This window comes from Cucurbita maxima, unplaced genomic scaffold (genome assembly GCF_002738345.1).
Source record: "Cucurbita maxima cultivar Rimu unplaced genomic scaffold, Cmax_1.0 Cma_Scf00014, whole genome shotgun sequence".
Taxonomy (NCBI): Eukaryota; Viridiplantae; Streptophyta; class Magnoliopsida; order Cucurbitales; family Cucurbitaceae; genus Cucurbita; species Cucurbita maxima.
In genome coordinates this window covers 190,165-210,165 of record NW_019272030.1, presented here as the reverse complement: position 1 = coordinate 210,165, position 20,001 = coordinate 190,165, and the positions used below count along the sequence as shown (strand labels likewise).

The 20,001-nt window shown below is 34.1% G+C and overlaps 2 protein-coding genes across 8 annotated transcripts; one reads left to right on the top strand and one right to left on the bottom strand.

Annotated features, from left to right (window-relative positions):
* The first annotated feature begins 8,983 nt into the window (after positions 1–8,983).
* On the top strand, positions 8,984–15,062 carry LOC111489342 (CDP-diacylglycerol--serine O-phosphatidyltransferase 1). 7 transcript variants are annotated; one of them, XM_023137516.1, is made up of 14 exons: positions 9,183–9,366; positions 10,942–11,136; positions 11,458–11,523; positions 11,601–11,660; positions 12,029–12,119; positions 12,313–12,367; positions 12,462–12,541; positions 12,639–12,755; positions 12,873–12,957; positions 13,215–13,306; positions 13,412–13,665; positions 13,744–13,832; positions 13,929–14,072; positions 14,908–15,062. In XM_023137516.1, exons 2-13 carry the CDS (start codon positions 10,967–10,969, stop codon positions 14,054–14,056), a joined length of 1,287 nt encoding a protein of 428 aa, XP_022993284.1. In that variant the 5' UTR covers positions 9,183–9,366; positions 10,942–10,966; the 3' UTR covers positions 14,057–14,072; positions 14,908–15,062. The 7 variants fall into 7 exon arrangements, with proteins under 7 accessions (XP_022993282.1, XP_022993284.1, XP_022993285.1 ...); XM_023137517.1 differs by lacking the exon at positions 14,908–15,062 and adding an exon at positions 14,252–14,270; XM_023137514.1 differs by lacking the exons at positions 9,183–9,366; positions 14,908–15,062 and adding an exon at positions 8,984–9,022 and having other exon boundaries at positions 13,929–14,242.
* Positions 15,005–17,414, bottom strand: LOC111489345 (palmitoyl-acyl carrier protein thioesterase, chloroplastic-like). The gene is made up of 6 exons (XM_023137519.1): positions 16,708–17,414; positions 16,429–16,562; positions 15,932–16,045; positions 15,666–15,834; positions 15,514–15,582; positions 15,005–15,370 (listed from the first exon to the last, which is right to left on the bottom strand). The coding sequence occupies exons 1-6, from the start codon at positions 17,074–17,076 to the stop codon at positions 15,020–15,022; spliced, it is 1,206 nt and encodes a 401-aa protein (XP_022993287.1). The 5' UTR covers positions 17,077–17,414; the 3' UTR covers positions 15,005–15,019.
* Positions 17,415–20,001: the final 2,587 nt, after the last annotated feature.

Below are 20,001 nucleotides of genomic sequence, written 5' to 3'. Positions count from 1 at the left end.
AAAAAAAAAAAAAAAAAAAAAAAAAAAAAAAAAAAAAAAAAAAAAAAAAAAAAAAAAATCAATGGCAACGTTGATCAATGGGCCTTAATCGTTAAAGCCCACTTTGATATTTGGTTAGAATTGGATCGAATAAGGCCCAATAAAAGTCCACATAAGGAACTTCGACAAATATTAAAAATATTTGCAAACTTTAAAATCATAATCTATCTTCATATGCTAAAAATAAATAAAATTTTCATACGTTACTAATGAAAAAATTATTTAACGAAAATATCTAAATTAATTTTATAAAGTTTTGGTCCATGTATTAAAAGTGGTCAAGTTCTAAGGCCGATAAACCTCCAGTCTAATGAGTGAGTTTGGCATAAACCCGACTAAGCCCATATCCTCATTATCTATAGAAAGCTATCGTTTATAATCCATATTCGAAAGATTTTAAGAGAGTTCAGAAAACTCGACTAAAGATGCTCTAAATACCAAAATATTTCATGACGTACAAAACTTATGTCCAACATTTGAATTTCAATTGGAAGATGAGAATCACGAAATTGGTGACATCGAGTAAAGGAAAGGTACATAAATGAGCCGAGATCACATCTAAATAAGAGGCATCTTAAGGACATTGACTAATTGTAAATTAAGTCTTAAAAAGATCGATAGTTACTATTGAAACTAAGATGAACGTCTTTTTCGGTAGCTCAAATATACGACCTTCAAAGTTAAAAACGTTTCACATGAATAGTTTATGTTGGATGACATCTTAAATTTTTTTATAGAAAGTCTGTGAGCGATAACCGATAACTATTGTAATGAGTTTATAAAATTTCAACTACTCGCTTCTCAGGAAAAAAAAAATAAATAAATAAATAATTTTTAAATTTATAATATGCTCTCTTTCTCTCTGTCCTTTTGTTTTTATAGAATCTAATATTTATTTATTTTATCAAATTAAAATTAATTTTTTAATATGTTTAATAGGGATAAGTGGTGACAAATTTAAAGTATTTAAAAGATACCATTTACCAATTTAAATCTAAATCTAAATCTCGAACATCACTCACTTATTATTTATTTATTAATTATTATTATTTTAAGTACCACATGTAGTTAATATTGTCCTCGTGTATCAAAATTTTAATTATTATTAAAAAAAAAACTAAAAAAAAAAAGTCCCATATTAAATGAATAATTTGTAGGGTTGCAAGCAACTTGAATTATCCCCTCCCCTCTTAAAAAAATTTACAAATTTCCAACAAATTATAAGTTTAACTTTAAATAATTTTTTTTTTAAATGTTTAATATGTATTTAAACTTTTAAAACGTCTAATAATTTATGAAATTTTAATTTTGGGTTTAATAAATTTTAATTCTAAATTTTTAATTTATATTTAATAGATTATAAATATTAAAAAAAAATGTGTGGACTAGTTATAAATGACTGCACCATAACTAGGGGCAGTTGACATCCCTTTAGAGTCCCAATACAATATATCATAACGTATAATAACACATACGTTATCATAAACATGAGGAAGTGACCTCATGCCTATACTACCTAAAAGTCATGAGGTCTCTTCTATAAGGTTGTGTGACCTAATGTGTAACGACTCGAAATTTTTTACTTAATTTAAAGTTGCTACTGTATACGTATCTTAAACATTGAATGCGGAAGATTTCATTTAAATTCCATAAAATATATTCTTTATTTTAAAACACAACCATGGACTTACGTGTTTCGAAAACATCTTTAAAACGACACAACAAAAGGTTAAATATAATAAATAAGTGTTTAAGTTAAAAACATCTTATTCTAGCCTAAGTCTAAGAAAATAAATACCACTATCCTATGCATGTGTCATGGTCTCGAGTTGCGATGTCGTCGTTAGCCGTATAAGAATGTCTTGCCTTAACCTGAAAAATGTAGTAGCACATGACTTGAGTATTTAAAGAAATACTCAGTAAGCGACCCCACTATTGGGGGCTAAATGCAAGAACATGTGAATGCAATGACGGGACCTTTTCTTTCAATCTGTTTGCCTACGGTGCTGTCCTAACGGGTAATTTGGATGTGTACCATATACTCTACACACAGCCCATACGTGCAAGTATGGGCTCACCAGTCAGTTCGCACACCACTGGGTCACTTTCCTTATCAAGTGAGCATACTCTGGGAGCTCGTTCGGCCGGATACCCGTTAGAACTAGTAACCGTCAAGGCAGTGCTATGCAAAACATAACGTTCGTTGTCCTGCCATTGGATGTATGCGTCCGTACCCTTGTGATGGAATAGGGGTATCCTCCAAATGCATGAGCACACATAATGCATGAGGTTCTCAATATTTCTACTTTTATCATTAATGAATATAATCTCGCTATCATCTTTCATGCTTAACATGTCATTTCTCATTTTACAGTCTACGTATCATACAAAATCCTAACGGGGTTACATTTCATTTCTTTTATCATGATATCATGTCATTCATAACATGTTATATACATATAATTTATAAAACATAACACAACGCTCCATGCTTTTAACATGTCATTTCATAACTTGCAATTCATACAACAATTACCTCAATGGTCACACAAAACAATCTAAACATAACACATCACATCACAATAGATCGTATCATAAACATGTCATATCGTAAACACTTCGTGGTCATATCGGTTCTTAACTTATCATAGATTTAACGTTCTTATACCTATCCCAGTCATATCGTTACGTGAACGTACCTTAGTCATATCACCAAAGGAACGTATCCTAACGTTATCGTTCTATCAATCTATCACAAACCTATCCCTTTCTACCCATATCATAACCATATTCTTTCATCAATCTTTCCTATCCATAACACTCCGGTATGTAACCTAACCTTAACGTTTCATGAACGTATCTTACTCCTATCGTTACATTTCGTTTTGTGCATCATTCTCGTATCCTATCTCAAACATATCCTTGAACACATCGTACCACAATTATTATCATACAATTCACATATTATAACATAACATAAACATAATATAAGCATATCGATTCACAGATAATTCACACATATGAGTATATATGACACATGCAAAACCACGGGGCACGTGTCAACATCAAATATAACCATGCCGATAGTAAGGCCACTTACCTAGTTAGCTTAAGTCTTTGTCACGAATATATCCTTAATGAAAGTTCAATTCCGTCCTTTGAAATCCAAGTCAACCTATGTGAGCCCATGACATCAGTTTCAAGTTCGAACTCTATAAAATTATCTCTAATCTACCTTGGTCCATTGTTAAAAGTTGAGATGTTATATATATAATGCTATTTTCACTAAATATCTTATTTTCTATCATTACTTTTGTAGGGAATGTATTTTACTCGATATTCCTCTAATATTTCTTTTCTCAATCTTCCCTCCTCACTTCATTGTGTAAATAGATTTTCATTCTCTAAACAAACATTACTCCTACTCAATATTTATTTTCTAAACACATGTTATTGACCAATTGTAATCGACTGTTTGCCTAATCTTATAGATTATAGAACTACCAACAAAAATCTAATTAATTAAATACGTGAAAATAAGATTTGATTATTACATGATCTAGTAAAATATTGGATAAAAGAGAGAAGATCTGATCTTAAATTAATTTCTTAGAACCATAATGGAAAAGGAAACGTGAGATAGAATTTTAGAGTAATAACAGACCAAAATCTCTAAATCTGCAATATGTCAACCATTTTATTTTATATTTTTTTTCTCAAATCTGACATTTTCCTGTTTATTACTGAACAACTGTGATATCTTGTCATAGGGACTGAGATTAGGATAAGAGGTTAGTGGAGAAAGGTGGTACCTTTTATTTTATTTTATTTTTATTTTTAAGTAATCATTTTTATTTATTTATTATTATTATTTTGCTGTTGCATAATAGTTCACATAGATTGCATGGCAAATCTGTCCTATGGGGGGACGTAGACCATGCGAATAATGTAGATCTATTCTATATGGGGATGTGGATCACGTCGGTAATGCATATTTGTCTTATGGATTGACATGGATCATGCGGCTAGTCTTTGGAGCAACAAATACAATGGGTCACAACTCCGACTTTGGGTGACTATATGGTCCTATTGGGATGAGTTTGCCAGCTAACCTCCCATAGATGATGAGCAAGCTAGCCACGCATCATACTATCCCATGAAAGAGGAAGTTCTACGAGGTAGCGTCTCGACCTAGGACATAGATTTCACAATGCATAGGTAAAAACAAGGTATCCTAAGTCAAATAATAGAAGATTAGTTCACCCTAGCGATGAGACTTGTCACTCGACCGATCTGCGACACCATAAAAGGGCGAACCACTTCCTTCGAACATAAGGTGGTCCATGAGCAGTTAAAGTAGGTGAGACTGGACTTTTCTAGAGTCTAGAGTAAAGCACGTGGATACTACTAGGTTAAGGATGCAATGATTTTGAACATTATTATTTATTATTTTTGTAAAAGAGAAATTTATAATTTTTTATATAAATAAATTTCATGCATAATTTAATTATATAATAAAAATTCCATCCACTGCCACAATACTCAAATAAAATTTTAAACTACATTACATTTAATTATATATTATTAGGATTATTAATTATTATGATTATCCTAATTTCAATTAATTAATGAAGCAATCATGGTTCTCCAAGAAAAGAAAAAGAGCTTTTACTATGTGTACTATTACTTGAAGCTTTATAATTTCATAATTATTGTTTTATTAATAAATAAATAAATAAATAAATAAAGTCGTTCTCTAAGTTAAGATTTCTTAACTAAATCTATCACGAATGATCTTCTCACTTTCATAAAAAGTTAAAAGTTAAAGAAATAATAAGCCGTGCTTCGATTTGCCCTTGATCTATAGAATTTCACCGACTACCTAATTAAAATACCTTTTGGTTTCTGGATTCGATTTTATTTTGGTTCTTATACTTGAACTAACATATTTAATTTTTCTATAATAATTTTAATATAAGTTTAAGATTGACGGAAAATTTAAGGATTAAATTTAGATATTTATAAACGTAAAAATTAAAATGGAACATAAACGTTAAAATAATATTAAGAAATTGAATAAATGAGAATAAAAAGGGTAAGAGAAAAGTAGTGGCTATGGATTGTCTCTTATATTACATATTTATGCATAGAATTCCAAATGGATGACATAAAAAGGTAAGAACATGAAGGTCCCCCCATTAGTGTGAACCATAAATACACAAAAGGAGCAATGAAATGACCCTTTGTGCTTAATGTCACATCTTGTTCAACCAAATTATTCCATCTTCCCATCCTTCTATTTACCCTTTCCAATAATGCCCTCGTTCTTTCCCCTATTTTCTACCGAGACATTCAAAAGAGAGTTGAATCCAACTTATTCTTACTCGTCTAAGTAGAGAAGTGAAAATGAGAAGTAGCCTATAGTCAAGTTACCTGAATTCAGGAGGATTATTACATTTTTATCCATCATTAACGATATTTTGAAAGGATTGAATTTTATTATGGAAGGGCAATTTGGTCATCTTTGTCGGGTTTTTTTTTTCTTTTGTAAATGTTAACTAAATGGCATCATGTAAGTCTATGCATATGTCACGTTAAATTTTAGTTATGTGGAACACTATTTCCTCTTATAATATGTTTAGGTTAAGTTTAATTCCAATTGTAATTTTATTTTTAAATAATGAGAAAATTTATAAATTGTTGGCTAATTTTTTTAATTAATTTAAAATTAATTTTCTTTTGTCGATCTAAATATATATTTAGTCCTTATTTTATTTTATATATCTATATATATAATATATAATATAAAAAAAAGTGTATTTTTTAAAAAATGACTGGCACCAACCATATAATGGAAATTGAGAAAACAACAAAAGCCACGAACAAACATGTGACAATTGCACCTTAGCTGATTGGATAATGTATGCTCGATCCGATGACCCATTTTGAGAAGAAGATTTTAGAAATCTGATAGAGAGATTTTTTAAATTAAGTTAAAAAATAAGAATGAGAGAATATTTGAAAACAACGGTTATATAGCTATAAGCAAACATGCAACCGAACAATTTAAATAGAATATAACTTTTTAGGTAGAAAGAATTTGACAATTAATGGCATTCCACTGTATATATTTTTAGGCAATTCGGGTCTGAGAGGCTAAGACGTTATTTCGCTGAACGGTCATACAAAATCAGGGGAGGAGTTGATAATTAGTCGCACTCCCTATAGTACATTTTGAGGCACTTCAGGTCTGACAAGCCTAGACATGATTTCATTGAGTAGTCGTAGAAACAGAAAGTATAATAGTGATTTCGCTGAGTAGTCGTACAAACAGAAAGTACAATAGTAAGACAATACAACGGAAATTAAATAAAACATTCAGTTTGGCATAGGCATGCGACCACGGACAATATGTCCAAGATGAGAATGATCGTGACACTAAGGAACCATGTGATAATTAAGGAGGGGATCCTTGGAGCATGCTTTCCAATATTGATAATTAATCCTATCGAAATAAAATAATAATAAGTAAATATAAAATGTTATTAGTGAATATTAGAGATGTCTACTATGCGAAGGGGACGAAGATGTTACGGTAAAAGTAAATGGTCAAGAATAGTAAACAACTATGTATAATAAAAAACTACATTTGGTAAAGTTATATATGTTAGATGACAATATCGGGTAAAGCTACATATATATATATACCCAATAGGCAGTACTTTGAAAATATAATTTATGTATTATCTGTACTCTTTCCATACTTAAAATCATCAATATAAAACATCTAGCCAGCATTTTTCCTTGCATTATCTCTCTTCTGTTGTTTATGTTTATCTAAATCGAGTGCATGTGTAGTTGTACGGTCCTAACATCTAGTATTAGAGTTAGGTGAGATTCACCATGATCTATGAAGATGAAAATGTAAAATATTGGAATTGAGAAGTTTGATGGATTCGATTTGGATTTGTGGAACATGCAGATGGAAAATTATTTGTACTAGAAATACGATGACCACAGAGCAGTTAAAGCAGTTAAAGCTCAATGATCATCAAGCCTTAGGGTTGATCAAAAAGACAACTAAAGTTCATGCATATTATAATTATGTTGTTAGACGGAGACAATTATAGAGGTTTGCCAAATAATCCTTAAATATGAACCTGGCTCAATTATACATGATATGTATTAACATTTTTAGAACTAGCTACGATGACTTATTCTCTGTGGGGACTATTAAGAGTTCGCTAGTTATTTCCTAGTAATGAACTTGCTATGCAATGGGGTTTGCCGCGATTATGAGTTGGTAGATTTAGGGTTGAATCTTGAAATGTATGAACCTTATAAAAACTTAATCAGTGCGGCTAAGGGGTCTCCGACTTCTTCATAACTGAAATCTTGTTTGAATGAAAGCAAGAGATTACATAGGTAGATGAGTGTTGGTTAGCTTGAAAATCGTCCTCTCCTTTTATGACTTTTATGTTACGAAGCCTACTAAAAAAAATGTCTAACCTATAAAATTTAAGAAGAGTGTTCTTAACAGATCAGAGATTTGAACTATAGATGTTTTTTTTAAGATAAAGAGTCCTAGAGTTTTTTATAGCTCGGCTCGATTACACCTTGCTACGACGACTAGATAAGTAAAATCAACATGAATAACTAGAATTACATGATTTATGGACTCGATAATCAAGATTGATGCTAGACTAACCTTAACTTCTTGCATGATAAGATGATATGAGAACTGAAAATATAAAGACTTGAGAGAGGGAGGCCCGATACATACCCACCCTTCATGAGGATGATGATGATAGTACCATGCTAAATGAATTCATTATTTATTAGAGTGAATTGAATTTGAAATCTTAGAATGCACTGAGTCACACCTTTTTTGGCAGCAGATTTAGCGATTGTGCGGCATTCACTCTCAACACTGAGTGAGTCAATCACGTTATCTACGGTCGAGTAAAGTGTATTCAAACCTCAGACCCCAATTTGAAGAGAAGATTTTAGAAAACGGAGGAGAGATTTTGGAAAAAGAGTTTCGAAAGCAAGAATGAGAAAGAGATTGAGAGTGGTGTTATATAGTATGCAAGAAAAAAAGGCAACAACAACCCGTTAAACAATATATAACTTTTCGGGTAAAGAGAATTTGACTACTCATTGCATCTCTTATAGTACATTTTGAGGCATTTCATGATTTCGTCGAAACGTCATACTCTTAAAGAAAACAATAACAAAATAATACAACATGAAAGCAGTAAAAGAAAGTAGAAAAATCGTACAAGGTAAGAGTTTCAATATGTAACAGGCCAGCCATGGTTAACACACCTTGGATAAGTATGACAATAACACATTATATCGAGAGGATAAGTACAACTAGAGCTCTTTAGAGTTTTAGATGGTCAAGTATCTAGTTCGATCAAGCCCATTGCCAAAATAGAAGACTATGATTATAAGATAACAGCAATAAACCGTGTAAACAAGATGGGTGTGTCTAGATCAATGAAAGTCAAGTCAAGTTAATCCACTCACTCGAATTTAGGCCAAGATTTTAAATCCAATTGGATAACTCATTCCACCTATAGTGAATCAAACCAATGGTTCATTTTTATAAAATTAATAGGTCCCTTAATTTCTTATTATTTACGGTAATTATACGCAAACACAACTCACTAAGCCCATTTAGAAAATCTTTAACATAAGTATTCTAAAATAAAATAATCATTCATTTAGAAATGGAAATATTAATTTGAAGATTACATACTTACAAGAGAAAAATAAAATGATTGTTCCAAAAATACAGCTTCACCCTCAACCCTATAAAATCATTACCAAAAATAAGAGTTCTTCAAAACATTTAATATATATATATATACCAAAAATAAGAGTTCTTCAAAACATTTAATATATATATATATATATATATATTTCAGTAGCACCTGCATTTCTGCAGCTGTTGCAGAGAGACACTCTTTTTACCCTGGTGGGTTTCTTTCCCTGTTTCTCTCTCTACTGTTACAAATTTTCCCATTCCCTCTTTTTCATATCTGCCAAAGCAATCACATTGATTTTATGGATTTGATTTCTATCAATTTTATTATTAATAATTCAATTTGGTTTTTCTTTAATCCTCCCTTTCTCTTCATCTTCTTCATTCTCTCTTTCTCTCTCTCTCTCTCTCCTCTGCTTTCCATAACTTCCATTATTAGAACTTCCACTCTTCTCTCTAACACTCTCTCTCTGATCTGACGGCTAAGATTCTTTTGTCCTTCAATCGTACGGCCAGGGCTCCCCTTCGTCAGCACCCCCTTTCCTCCTTCACCCTCTGTACGTATACAACACACGAGAGAGATTTGTATAACTTATTCTGTATACCCAAATACGCTTTTTCCTTCAACACCCTTTTGCCCTTTTCTTATTTTTTGATTTGGGTTTCATTTGCTTATGATCAATTCCTTTTCTGTTTGATTTTGTGATGAATACTTATCGTTTCGTTTGGTTTCTTAGAGGCCTCATCGTGTCTTTGTGTTGTTTTTTTTCCTTTTTAGGCGCGATTTCTGGACGATTCTGAAATGGGTTTTAATTTTTACATAACTTTCAATAATGGGTTCTTTATATTTTCCTAGACATGCAACGGTTCAATTAAGGAGGGGTGGGTTTATTTCATGGTGGGGTCCTTCCCCTTTTTGCTTTCTATCAATACTCCTCTAAGATTCTTTTAGTTCTTTGTTTTTAATTGCTCATTGACTTCTCCACGCCTTAATTGCACTCCACACACGCCTCCAGGTTTCTAATTTGTATTTCTCTTGTCTATTTTCACTGTTTTAGATTTCTGCCTTCTTGTGTTCTCCAAAAGCTTGAATCATAGGATTTCTGTTGGATCCATTTGTATATATGTTTGATAATCTGTTCCATTGTGATATTTAAGCTGTGGAATGGCCAGGGTTTGTAGTGTTGAGTTGTTGATGATCTTGCATTTAAAATCCCTTTACAAAGGCTATGAACATAGCCTTTGGTATAGGTTTAATGCATTATTATTAGCAAACAGTCTGTAAAGTTTGGAGAATTGTGTGGGATTATATTTGTGTAAAAGGGGTTTGACTTGAAATTTGAGTATCTCTTTTGGACTTTGAAGAACAGGCATCCATTTGATGGGTGAAATATGTAAGTTTTAGTGATTGGATTTCATTGAATGTTCTTTGTTAGACTATTGTGATTCGAAATGAATGTCGCAGTCAGCCAAAGGGAAATCTGTAGGGACCATTCATTTGGATAGAATGTTTTTCTTAATCATATCATCTAATGCCTCTTTCTGCTCACCTTTTTTGACTGGAGCACAATTTTCTCTAGATTCTGTAATGATTTTGAGTATCGGATTTTCGTCGCTGAGAAGGTGTTTAATCATGTGAACTTCCTAAGACGAATATTTTTGTTCATCCGTTGTCTATCGATCTTATTGTTGGCTTGATGAGTTTCCATGTTTATCATGATTTGCTGATTCATTTTCTGCAAAGGTACTATAAATCTCTGGGTTCTTTACTTGTTAAAGGGCTAAAAGAATGGACTTAAGTGTTTCGAGCGGTGGAGAACTTTTTGATGGTCCAACCAACTTTTGATTTTCGTACTAAAATATTTATGTTTGAGGTGGACGTGCTTGCATCGCCAAATTGTATGCTCTATACGTATTGCCTTGCCAATTTATGGGGATGATATTTCTGTGTTCTGTCCATAGTTCTGCTTGTTGTTCCTAAAGGTGCCCTTGTTCGGTCGTTTTTCTAATGCCTTTTCACCCCGTTCATGCTCTAAGCCGTTGATCGGTGTATGAGGAGGCATCCTAGGAATCCTTTTACTTATAACTCTGTAATATGTTTATGGTTACACCATTTTATTTATGATTTGCAGTTAACAAGCTGTATCGTTTCAAGAAATGGCCATGGGACCTGACGGACACAAACGAGCAAGGAAAAGAAATCATTTGGTTCAAGAAAATGGTGATTATAATTCATTAAGCTTGGGTGAAGATCTCGATCCTTGGACTGCATGGGCGTATAAGCCTCGTACAATATCATTGTTACTTATTGGTGCATGCTTCCTTATGTGAGTGTTTTGTGCAATAGGTAGTTTCTTATCATTATATTCTCTTTCTCGTGATCGTTAGTTCGTTATGTTAATTTTACGTCTTTTCGAGGTAGCAGTGGAGGTCTTTCAGTTTTCCTGGTTCTGTTTACGAAGTTCGCTTCTGTATGTTTAGTCATTCGCTCGAACGGAAGCTTTTCCTTCATTTCTTTTTATAATTGGCAGCATGGAGCAAGAGAATGATGTTATATTCTTCAGCTGTAAAACCAACACTTAATTTTAGTATTTGTAAACTTATGTTTTATTTGCCTTGTTGTTTGTCTGGGTGCTTGTCTTAACCAGCTGGGCCAGTGGAGCCCTTGATCCTCAAAAGGCGGCGCATGAGGATAGTGCTACATCTGTTAAAAGGTTTGTGTCAATAAGAATTATGTTATCACTGCTTTGTTTCTGCCAGAAGCTCATCGTACTGAACGCTATTCATGTAGGGGCGTATGGGCTATGATTTCAGTATTTCTTGCCTATTGTCTGCTGCAAGCCCCTTCGACGTAAGTGGTTCTTTTTTGAGCGTATGAACGTAGCTTATTGACATCCTCGTCTTTTGTATTGTACATAAAGAAAGTTCAATGGTAAAGACTCTAGATTTCCTTTGTTCCTGTTGTGCATGACAAGACGTGTGCTTCATTCACGAAGTGTCATGAGCTGATTGTTGTTTATGCAGTGGAAGATTACTAATCTAAAACATCTTATGTATAGCCTAACTTTTCATTGTTGCTATCTCCAATTTATCTTTGTTGCATTTTGGACTCATTTTTCAGCTCGCTTTGGTATGGTTCGTGATTAGCGAAGTTCTGATTAACGTAATTTCATGAAACTGTATTTTTACGCCTCTCGCACGTGGGATTGTTTCTTGCAGGATTCTGATTAGGCCACATCCAGCAATTTGGCGTTTGGTACATGGAATGGCTGTCATTTATTTGATAGCGCTTACGTTTTTGCTTTTTCAGGCACGTCTCCCTCAAAGTGGTGTTTTTCCCTTATTTTTTTCTCTGCTATGATACTTACTGTTTAATCGTGGGTCGGAATTCGTTTATTGTTCAAGTGTTGTTGGTTTTTCGAAGTTTTTTATTGTATTGTTAATCAGAAAATAGGCTCTTAGAAATTATGATTCGTTAACATCACGATATAATGATCTTCCAGAGCCGTGATGATGCTCGACAGTTTATGAAGTTTCTTCATCCTGACCTCGGTGTTGGTAATGCTCTTCATCTCTTTCAAACTGTTATCCGTGAAAATGTATAAGCATGGATTCGGATTCGGATATGTTATAATCCTGCCATTTCATGCAGAGCTACCGGAAAGATCTTATGGTGCCGATTGTCGCCTTTATTTACCTGAAAATTCCAGAAGCAGGTTTAAGAATGTTTATGTACGAAATCATTTACCTATATACTCGAAATGTACTGTTTTTTTCGCACCTACGATACTGAGGGGAATTCATCATACTTGCTTATCCTTACTTCTAGGAGACACTTTTCGATGAATTTGTTCCAGCTCATATAATTGGATGGTGGGGCAAGGCTATAATGATTCGTAACCAAGCTCTACTATGGGTGTTGTCGATTGGGTTTGAAATGATGGAGGTTCGGTCTTTCGTTACCTATGAATTTCATAATGTGATCCCAACCAAAGCTCGGCCTTCTTACGTGCGTTTGTCCAATTCATTGATGTGATTATAACTTAATTCTCTTGATTTTCAGCTAACCTTTCGCCACATGCTTCCGAACTTTAACGAATGCTGGTGGGACAGTATCGTTCTTGATATTTTGATTTGCAACTGGTTTGGTGAGATCTCTCTCCCTCCCACATGCCCGATTTTTTTCGATCGGAGTCAAAATTAGCTATTATCCTTCTTGGTCTGTTATCTTGTCGTTCGAGTCCAATTTTCAATGTCTGTTGACGGTTTGAAATGGTTAGATTATCGGTTATTGGATCTTCTTGCATAGACAAGGATGGTTCAAGTGTTCATACTTGTATGCAACTAATAGTACCTTTTAGAATTAAACATGGTTTTTTGGTTTCATGTATGACAAAATTTGCAGGCATCTGGGCAGGAATGTGTACTGTTGGATACTTCGACGGTAAAACATACAAGTGGGTCGGTCTAAGTCGTCAACCTAATATTATTGGGAAAGTACGTTTCGGTTAAACCTCCATATTTTGAATATTATGCTAGTTTAGGAGGAGAACAGATCGTGTTGCCCGATCCAGGATGAATATTTGCTCTTGGCCGATTCAGGTTAAACGGACACTGGGACAATTTACACCGGCGCAGTGGGACAAAGATGAGTGGCACCCATTGCTTGGTCCATGGCGTTTCTTTCAAGTTATAAGCCTTTGCATCATCTTCCTCACAGTAGAGCTCAATACATTCTTTTTGAAGTTTTGTCTTTGGGTACCCCCTAGGAATCCTGTGATCATATATAGGCTAGTCTTGTGGTGGCTAATCGCGATCCCAACAATTCGCGAGTATAATTCCTACCTTCAAGATCGGTACGCTCTCCATCTCTGCCCTCCCTGAATTCGTATTCCTACGAACAAATTCATCTTGACTGATAATATATATTCCAGAAAGCCCGTGAAGAAAGTCGGCGCATTTTGTTGGCTGTCGCTTGCAATTTGCATCATTGAGCTTCTTATTTGTATAAAGTTTGGACATGGTATATATTTTGAGATCTTCTGCATATCCAACGGCTTAGTTTCGAGCTTGTTGACGTTCTATTAACTGGCTGCCATTGATCTATTTTTCATTTCAGGTTTATATCCCAAACCAATGCCCCTTTGGCTGGTAATCTTCTGGATCGCGGTCGGGGCTGCAGTCGTATTATTCCTTCTAATTTGGTCGTGGCAATTGCATCGGAGTTTAGCAAGAAAGAAGCTATGATCTCTCAGCAGTGGTGGTAGGCTATTCTTTGGTTTCTTCTTGTCACAAGGGGTATTCCCATGTAAATATTTTACCCACAGTGATTGTACTTGAGTTTCCTCTCAGAAAATGGACTAATTTCCCAGATGAGCAAGAATTATGTTTCTTGAGTGGAAAGTTTTCTATATAGTATTTTTCTTTTTCTTACGATACAAGGTTAGAGTTCGTATTTTCTCAGTTCTTCTATCTTGTTTTTGTCCCTTTTTTCTTGGGAGGTATTGTGAGATCCCATATCCGTTGGAGAGGGAAACGAAACATTTTTTATAAGCGTGTGGAAACCTCTCCCTAGCACACGCATTTTAAAAACTTTGAGGGAAAGCCCGAAGAGGAATATTTGCTAGTGATGGGCTTGGGCTATTACAAATGGTATCAGAGCCAAACACCGGGCAATTTGCCAGCGAGGACACTGAGCTCCGAAAGGGGGTGGACACCCAGCAGCGTGCTAGCAAGGACGCTAGGCCTAGAAGGGGAGTGGATTGTGAAATCCGACATCAGTTGGAGAGGGGAATGATGCATTGTTATAAGGGTGTGGAAACCTCCCTTAGCAAACACAGTTTAAAAACCTTGAGAACATGCCCAATGATGACAATATCCACTAGCGGGATTTAGGCTGCTTAGTTGCAGAATTTGAAAGCTTGAAGCACAAACATCCCAGAATGCTGAGGCCTGAAATCTTCAAATATATCCATGATGGATCATCTTTTTTCCAAATGATAATCAATATATTACAATTTACATTGTTTGTGTATAGTGTGTTACATATAGTTCTTGAACACTTTAAAGGGATTCTGTCATTTCTACTAAATTTGCAGGAGCAGCTCCATCTGATGAACTCCCTTGTGAAGCAGAACGACAAGACTGATAAATCTTGATTGTGGATATCCTCTTCTTCATAGAGAGGAATGAAACAGCTATAGATGAAATTTACTGTGTGGAAAATGGTATAGTAGTAGTAACCTTCTTCTTCCATGTGGTTCTTCCCCTCATTATCTCTTCATTCTTAGCTTCCCCTTCAATTTGTAGAAGATGTGTATACCTCAGTGTTCCATTGTCAAAGGATCCCAAGAGCCCACCACCTTTGAGAATCTCAGATGCCAAGGAAAACCCATTTAGTAGACTGATTTCACTATCTTCTATCATGTCAACGTCCCTAAGGATTCCCTTTTCCTCTGGCTCACATAGTGATTTAACTATATCAGAGCTTCCGCATTCCCTTCTATACTCTAATATGATACTAGAAAGTTGCTGAGACTCCAAAACATGGTCAGGTATCGTCTGTCATAGGCAAACGAAGAAGCTCAAAACTTAACCGAATTTTCTCGTTTTCTCGTTTTCTCGTTAATGGTAAGATATCCATACCCCCTAGGAAAAATGAATCTACAGATAAACGATCAAATGTCGTTTTGTATGTACAATACCTCTAGCATCCATCTTAGATACTTTACATTGTTGACATGGTGGTTCATGTCCAGATCACTTCTCTTTGGCTGGGAGTAAACATCAATTATCAGCATTTCTTTCTAAATCCTGGTGGATACTGAGTGGTAGTTGAGTTTAAAAGGACTTTTACCTTCAAGTCAGAGTTCATGTACTTAGCTTTGTCATCTAACTTGGAGATTTTCTCGTAGGCATCTTCTTTGATTGCATGTTTTTCTATAAACCATGGTGAAATCTCCGCCCTTACCTCTTCTGGCATTTTTGAGAGTCGTCTTGTTTGCTGATTCATCATCACCCATGTGCTGTTTATATGTTTCATCATTTGAGTACACCAGCAGAGATGACAGTAACTGAGTACAAATTTGAAAGAAATGTCATTTAGAGATATTAAGTTCTTACCTTGTACCTCGGGCGTAAACATGACCCGTGGCTTGACTTCTAATTAGCCAGTCCCTCCTCATTCCATTCTTGCCAGACGCCCCAACCCATGTGTCGATTTCAACAATCTCGCCCCTGCAGAATGATTCATATGCATAATGCATATGAGTAATATTTCAAGTAGTTTGAGTAGATAAAACGTTTGTTAATTTGAAATTGCTATCCCCATGACCAAAGTAGGAAGATAATCATCTCAAGGCTCAGGAGTTTTCTAACATCTATAGAATTGATGGTACAATGTTATTGTATTATTAGTAAGTTTACCCATGGGCATGTTCTGTTTTGGACAAGACATCAAACAGGCAGGACAGTGGTTTATTGTTCAAGAAAAAACCAGGAAGCTGACTGTTAAAATGGATTCACAGCTATCTAGATGAATCCACAATTGAGTTTATATAGAGCACCACAAACTTCAAGTTCAGTAGGATTACTCTTTTGATTGTTACAAGAGAACATACCATATCGGATAGTGGTCTACTTCGACGAGCATTCGTGAAACTACCCAGATAAGATTGTGCTTCATCATGCCATGAGTGGCCCCAAAACCATTGCTGAGAAGTCCAGACATCCAAACATGATTAAGTGCTGTTTCCTACATGAATCACAAATGGTACCAACAAACATGATTAAGTGCTGTTTCCTACATGAATCACAAATGGTACCAACAAATTAGAGCGAGTCCCAAATTCAAAAACTTCTATCAGGCATTTCGTCGAACACAAGTTGGGCATCCTGACCTGCAGAAGATTCATGAGGCTCTCCATAGTTGCAGTCTTATCAGGACCAACTTCATACGATCTGATCACAACAGTCTGTCTATACCCAACACCCCCTTCAATGATCAACCCTTGTCGATAAGGATCAACCAACTGCTTCTTCGTGGGAATTTTCTGACGAACATCTTCTTTAACAACAAACCCATTTTCCGCAACAGAGGGTATGAGAGCCCTCGAAGCTTTTGCCGATCGGCTCAACAAATCAGCTTCAGAAATTGACCTAATAATACCCCCATTCACTTTAGCATACCTCTGCTTGTTAAAATCACCCCCTTCTTTGGCAATGGAACACCTCACAACATAAGGAACAGGGCAAGAGAAAGAAGCCATTTGTGAAGCTTCTGAAACGGAGAAACAGCCATCGCGATCTTATAGTTGCAAATGGCGGATTAGCCTAAGAAAGAAACGAACAATTTCATTTTTTCTAAGTTGAGAGATGAACATAACAAAGAAAGAAATGAGCAGATTTTGGTATTTTTGTTTGAAATGGCTATGGAATCTTAGTTTTGATCGACAAGTAAGTGTTGAAGGACAAATGGGTAGTTTGGATTTTGGACGGTTTTGGGTGTGTTGAATAGATAGGGATGATTTGATCTTTTCATGGACATGTCTTGTGGGAAGAAACAAAGAAAATTGTTCCTTTTGACTATGGTAGATTGAGTGATCGAGTCAAGACACCGTCACAGTGGAAATGAGACAAAATCTTAGGTGCCAAAAATAACCTTGGTTCGTCTACCATTTTCGCTAAATTATAGAAAATACTCTTAACCTTTAAAAAAAATTAGAAAAATATAATTACCGTGAATAAAAATCATAAATACTCTTATACTTTCAAACGGGAATTTATGGGATATTATGAGATTTTATACTTTAACGTGACGTTTTGGATCATGTTTGTTTATTAAAAAAAAATTGGTTAAGTAAAAAAAATGTTAAGACATTTTGAATTTTTTTTAGTTAAGGGTATTAAGGTAATTTTTGAAAGTTCGAATATTTTTTATTGAAAATTTTATTTATTATTATATTTTAAAAAATTGATGTGTATTAATTAATTGGTATATAATTTAGTTAGGGTTGCCAGTTGAAAATATTTGGAGAATAATCAAACCTTCATTTATTATCAATTTAAACATGACTCAATGATAATTAATATGTATTTTTGTGACTTCGATTGGAGAAATGAACAAAATATTCTTTATATTATAAGAGTGTGGAGACCTCTCTCTACTATACACGTTTTAAAATCATGAGTCTCACGACAATATGTAACGTGCTAAAACAGACAATATTTGCTAGCGGTGGGTATTAGTAAGGTGTTCATATAGCTTGATCACCCAAATAACTTAGACTACTCAATCCAAATCATAAGAGTTGGATTAAGTTGAATTAGTTTTTTTTTTTTTTCGATTTAGGTTGGATTAATTCTATGAAAATTGAAAATTTTAATTTTGTTGGTGGGTTTGAACTTATTAATAGTGTCAACTGGATCAAAAAAAAATAGGTTCATAATCCAATTCAGCTTTACCCTATTTTTAAAATTGTTATAAAAATTAATAATATTTGATATTTATAACCGAGGTTAATGATGAGTTATGATTGATTGAATAAATATAATTATACTAATTTTAATAAAAATGTTATAAAATAATTTTTAAATAAATTGGAAAAAAAATCTAAATTATTGATTTAAACTCAAAACATAACTAAATGCGTTAATAATTAGAATCCGAGCCTCCCGTATAATATTAAACGTTGCTTAGTTATTATTTATTTTATTTTAAGTTTGGTTCAATTTAATCTTATAGTAAACTAAATGAACATGTTTTTAATGTAACAAATTGTCTAAGTCAAGAAAATCTTGTTGACTTTAAAAACCTAGTAAGACAAATAATAATGCCTAGGTAATTATGAACAACATTTGTTTGCTTTCGACGAAACAAGACATAACATCACACTCTCTTGCAACTTCGAGCCTCGTAGGAATGAAAAGAACTTAGGTCGGGTTGGTGAGCTTTAGGCCCGTGTCAATTTTGTTCCATTATATGCTACTTTTGTAACGATTTTAAATTTCTATATACTCAGAGTCTACTAACGTCTCATGCTTATCATCTATGCGAAAATATAAATCTTAAAAGAAAACATCATCTATAGTATAAATGTCGAAAATATTTAAAATATACTATTCTCTGAAAAACACAGTCATGGTTTTACGTGTTTAAATACGAAATATTGAAATTTAGAGAAATTAAAAACAAATATAAAATAATTTAAAATCAATAAAGTGTAAAACAATTACTAGGAATTTAAATATGGGTCTACCCTATGTACGTGTCATAGTCTCGCGATGTCATCGTCATCCGAACATGTGCGCCTTACCTTTACTTGAAAAATGATGTGGCACACAACGGAGAATACTCAGTAAGTGATCTCACTATTGGGGGCCATGCAAATGCAAACACATGCAATCATGCTCTTGGGACCTATCTCTATCTCATCTAGGGGTGATCTCCAGTCTCAAACTACTATGGATGTGTAGTACTTTCCACACGTGCGAGTGTGAATCCCCAGGAGACTTGCACACCTCCTGAACCATCTCTAGTCAAGCTACTTTATAGCAATGCCCGGAGGTCAGCGAAACCCCTTGGTGTCATGTTCCCCATGAACACCCTCATCATCATACTATGTGCGTCCACACTCATTGTCTCTGGAAAGTATCTCTATGCTTATGAACATACAACATGCATGAGGTCTCTCTGATTTCCATCTTATCATCTCTTATGACACAACCCTCTAATCTCATCTCATCTCTTTGTTACATTAAGTAACACATGTTCATTGGATATTTATATTAATATCATTTTCATGCTCTTAGGGTTGTGACTTATGTCAGTCTATCGACATGATGCAATATAGCACTCATCATCAAATAGTATGATATGAAAACATGAGAAATATCTGGTTGTTGACCTTCGTGGAGGTAGATCAATATGATTTTTGAATTCCCTCTCCAACGGTGACAACGACCGGAATCCTCTCTTGGTGGATATGCTAAGGTAAGTGAGGGCTTTCACGGTTGATTTGCTCGGTTTACAATAAAATCTGATACAAAAAAAATATTTCATTATTGAAACAACTTATAAATTCGGAATTTTTTATTTTATTTTATTTATTTATTTATTTGGGGGGAGATTTGGAGAAAAAAAAAATTATCTTTAATATATTTCTTTAAAAAGTAAAAAAAAAAAAAAAAAAAAA